A 4,002-nucleotide genomic window follows, 5' to 3' on the forward strand; every position below is an offset into this window, starting at 1 on the left:
TCTCTCGAGCAAGAACTTCGTCGATTCTGGGAGGCCGAGGAACTTCCCCTGCGCCAGATTCTCACGCCGCTCGACAAACAGTGCGAGAAACATTTCAGCTCCACGCACTATCGCGATTCAGACGGACGGTATGTCGTGCGTCTCCCTTTCAAGAAAGGCCCTCCGATCGAAATCGGTAACTCTCGATTCCGCGCCGAGAAAATGTTGAGCACGTTGACCCGTCGACTCCGCGCTGATAAGCCGCTCGCAACGGAATATCACCTGTTTCTCGCGGAATACGAACGACTCAATCATATGAGACCAGCCGTGCGCTCTCAAAGCGACGGGGAACAATCCGTCTACATTCCGCATCACGGCGTTATTCGGGAAGGCAGCGCGATCTCCCACATGCGCGTCATGTTTAACGCTTCGAGCGTGACTTCCAACGGTACGTCTTTAAACGACCATTTGCTCGCGGGACCGAAATTACAAAACGAAATCACTGCCGTAATCTTACGCTGGCGTCAATATCAGTACGTCTACTCGGCAGATATAGCAAAAATGTATCGCCAGACTCGCCTCGATCATCGTGACATCAATTATCAACGTATTCTTTGGCAACCGTCAACTCTTGAACATCCGACCGATTATCAATTGCTAACGGTGACTTATGGAATGTCATGCGCGCCTTTTCTCGCTCTTCGCGTCTTGAAACAATTAGTTCAGGACGAGGGTCATCTCTTTCCGCTTGCGGCCCCCGTTCTCCGCGACAATATTTACGTCGACGATGTTCTTTTCGGCGCGAACGACGTGCATCTAATAAAACAAATACGGGATGAGGTAGTCTCTCTTTTGAAACGCGGTTGTTTCGAATTACGAAAGTGGGCGAGCAATTCGTCCTCTTTGCTCTCTGATAATGACGGCGCGGATTTCGGCTTGGCATGTAATAAGCAGCTCGCTCAAGACGAGCAACTGAAGATTCTCGGAATCGGGTGGAATCCGGCCACCGATGTTTTTGAATTTCGCGTGTCCCTCACGGAACTCGTTCCAACTAGCAAGCGCGCTATTCTCTCAACCATCGCGAAGCTTTACGACCCGTTAGGGTGGGTAACTCCGGTGACTATAACAGCAAAGATTCTAATGCAAACCTTATGGCGATTAAACCTCGATTGGGACGATCCTATTTCCGCGAACCTTCTCGATAAGTGGAAAGAAATTTACCATCGAATCAGGCTCCTTGGCCAGTTACAGATCCCTCGCTGGAGTGGCCTCGGCCCGGATATCCATCTCGCGGAGCTCCACGGATTTGCCGACGCGTCAAATGTCGCGTACGCCGCCGTCGTTTACCTTAAAGTCGTTTCTCCTTCAGGCTCTGTCACGATTACGTTGCTCGCCGGTAAAGCCAAGGTCGCGCCGTTGAAACCTCTAAGCGTACCTCGTCTCGAGTTATCGGCCGCTCAGCTTCTCGCGCGACTCATGGACTTCGTTCGCGAAACTATTGGAGTAAAGTCTCTCCCGTACTATTGCTGGACGGATTCCACCATTGTACGTGCTTGGGTCACTCAGCATCCCTCTCGATGGAAGACTTTTATCGCCAATCGCGTTCTGGAAATTCAGTCTCGCCTTCCACACGGAGAGTGGCGGCATGTGTCAACCGACGACAACCCCGCGGATTGCGCTTCGCGCGGACTCTTCGGTGATGAGATTCTTGTTCACGATCTCTGGTGGCGCGGTCCGCTATGGCTTCGCCTTGGGATTGACGACTGGCCACGTCAGGAAACTAGTCTCCCGCGAGATGCTCCTCTCGAGGAGAGAATTGTCGCTTTGCAGTGTTCGCCGCCGCTCCCGGAGTGGGATCTAGCATCACGTTACTCAACATGGCCAAAGCTTATCCGCTGTGACGTGACGCCCGGCAAGGGCGCCGTCACAAGGGCAAAGGACCGGCCGAGCGAGGAACCTGGGGTCGCGCCCTCCCACGTAGGAGGGAACGCGATCCCTAAAGGTTAGGGCCACGATTGGCATGTGGTTTTTTATTAATATCGCCGATTGGCGCTGAGTTTGTAGAGCGGTAGGGCCGAGTGAGTGGTCAAGGAGACCCAAAGAAGGAGGAGCCGGGTCACGGAGCACTTGGAGAGCCAAGGTGAGAAGGACGAAAGGAAGGTCCTCCGTAGGATCCCGGAAGGAGGCCCCGTGGCGCGCCCCGCACCCCAAGACGGAAAGGAAACGAAGGTAGCGGTCAGAGGGACGCCTCGACGCCGCCGCCGACAAGGGGACCGTTCTTGCTGCGGCCGAGCGAGCAAGGAGTCCCCGAGCCCAGGGGCGAAGTACGCCGACTGGAGGCCCCGCGACTTGGCCAGCCGGGGGCGCTCCAAATTCGGGGAAAGCGGCCCGAACAGCCGGACCACCCGAACCGTCAAGAAGGGGCATGGAAGGGGTGGCGCCCACTGGGGGTAGCCCCGGGAGGGGGACCCGGAGGCCGGAGGATCCGGAGTTTCGGAGGACTGGGGACTGTGGTGAGAGCCGGAACCCGGAGCGGTACGATCCCAGGAGAGGCCCCGAGCGACGAGTCCCGGACCCGAGCAGCGACCTGCGGCCAGCGCGATCCGGCCAGCAAGGGAATCGGAGACCACCACTCAGGCCAGGCCCTCGTACCTCGTGTATCCGAGGAGACAGACGCTCGTACGCGGGTAGATCGCGGGGCGTCGTAAGCCCGTCGCGTAGAAAAGTCTATAGAGTTCGGCTTGAGCGAGCGGCTGTCTACCTCGGCATTCCATAGAAGTTCTCGCGGAGGCAATTTAGCTAGTCCGGCCCGCCACAGGCCATCGGGGAGGGAGATCACCCGAGCAGGGCTCCGGGTGCGCTCTCTCCGCCGTACTCTCGTGACCGTGATTGTAATAATCGTAACCGTAATCGTAAGCGTAATCGGAATCGTGATTGTCGCGTCTAACTTGCCGAAGATGTTATGTCGAGTCATCGAGACCGTCTCCCTTTTATATTACCGCGTATCGAGTCGGAAGGGCTCTCGGAAGCTCTAGGATCGAGAGATCATCTTTAGAGTGCGCGTATTCAATCGGGTACGGCTCGAGCACGGTCCCGCGCCGCTATCTCGCGTACCTCAATGTCCGGGCCATTGCCCAGCCGTAATCGAGCCCGTGGAATAAAATGAGATCGAGCAAATAAATGTCAAATTGATTGAGCCTCCTCTACCGACCCCGAATCCCCACGCGACCCGCGACTGAGATATCGAGCCTACCGGGAAAGAGGCGGCGAAGAGCGAAGTTGATTCGGGAGCGCGATACTTCTTCGCGAATTAAGAGTGGCACGAATCCCCGTGCCTGGCGCCCAACCTTTAGAACGCGCTCGCCAAAGAGCCTTCGACCGCCTAGGGACGATACCAGGATTGAGGCGTGCGAGCCCGGAGGAGACGAGCCCGGGCTAATCGCCGTCGCACCGCGTTACCGCATACGTTCTCAAATTTTTAAGCCTCTGTCGTCAGTCTCAATCTTGTCGTACGCCTCGCTCATCATTGTCCTCCAGTCCATCGTATGATAACAGCTCCTCGCAAAGTACGGTGATTTCCGCCTATTATTGCAACACTGCTAAATTCCTGTGGCTCAAACGAATTCAAGCGGAGTTATTTCCCAAAGAAATCAATTCGCTCGCGACCAAGAAGCCCCTCAGTTCGAGAAGCTCGCTTCTTCCTCTTCATCCATTTCTGGATAAAGACGGAGTTCTGCGCGTCGGCGGGCGGCTCAGCCAAGCGCCTCTTCCTTTCTCTACTCGCCACCCGGTACTTCTGTCGCATCATCCACTCGTTACACTCATCGTGCATCAGGCTCACTTGCGGGCGTTGCACGCCGGACCTCAGCTCACCCTGAATATTTTGCGACGCGATTTTTGGATCATTCGCGCTCGCAACCTCATAAAGTTTGTCATCCATAACTGCGTTGCATGTATTCGTGACCGCGCCGCGATTCCGTCTCAGATAATGGGAAATCTTCCGGCAGCCCGAGTCACTGCGAC

The 4,002-nt window shown here is 56.0% G+C and overlaps 1 protein-coding gene across 1 annotated transcript; it reads left to right on the forward strand.

Annotated features, from left to right (window-relative positions):
- The first annotated feature begins 201 nt into the window (after nt 1–201).
- Nucleotides 202–1,986, forward strand: LOC105569999. The gene has a single exon (XM_012026909.1). The coding sequence runs from the start codon at nt 202–204 to the stop codon at nt 1,984–1,986; it is 1,785 nt and encodes a 594-aa protein (XP_011882299.1).
- Nucleotides 1,987–4,002: the final 2,016 nt, after the last annotated feature.

The sequence above is a fragment of the Vollenhovia emeryi genome, unplaced genomic scaffold (genome assembly GCF_000949405.1).
Source record: "Vollenhovia emeryi isolate VEMERY1.0 unplaced genomic scaffold, V.emery_V1.0 DF942136.1, whole genome shotgun sequence".
Lineage (NCBI taxonomy): Eukaryota > Metazoa > Arthropoda > Insecta > Hymenoptera > Formicidae > Vollenhovia > Vollenhovia emeryi.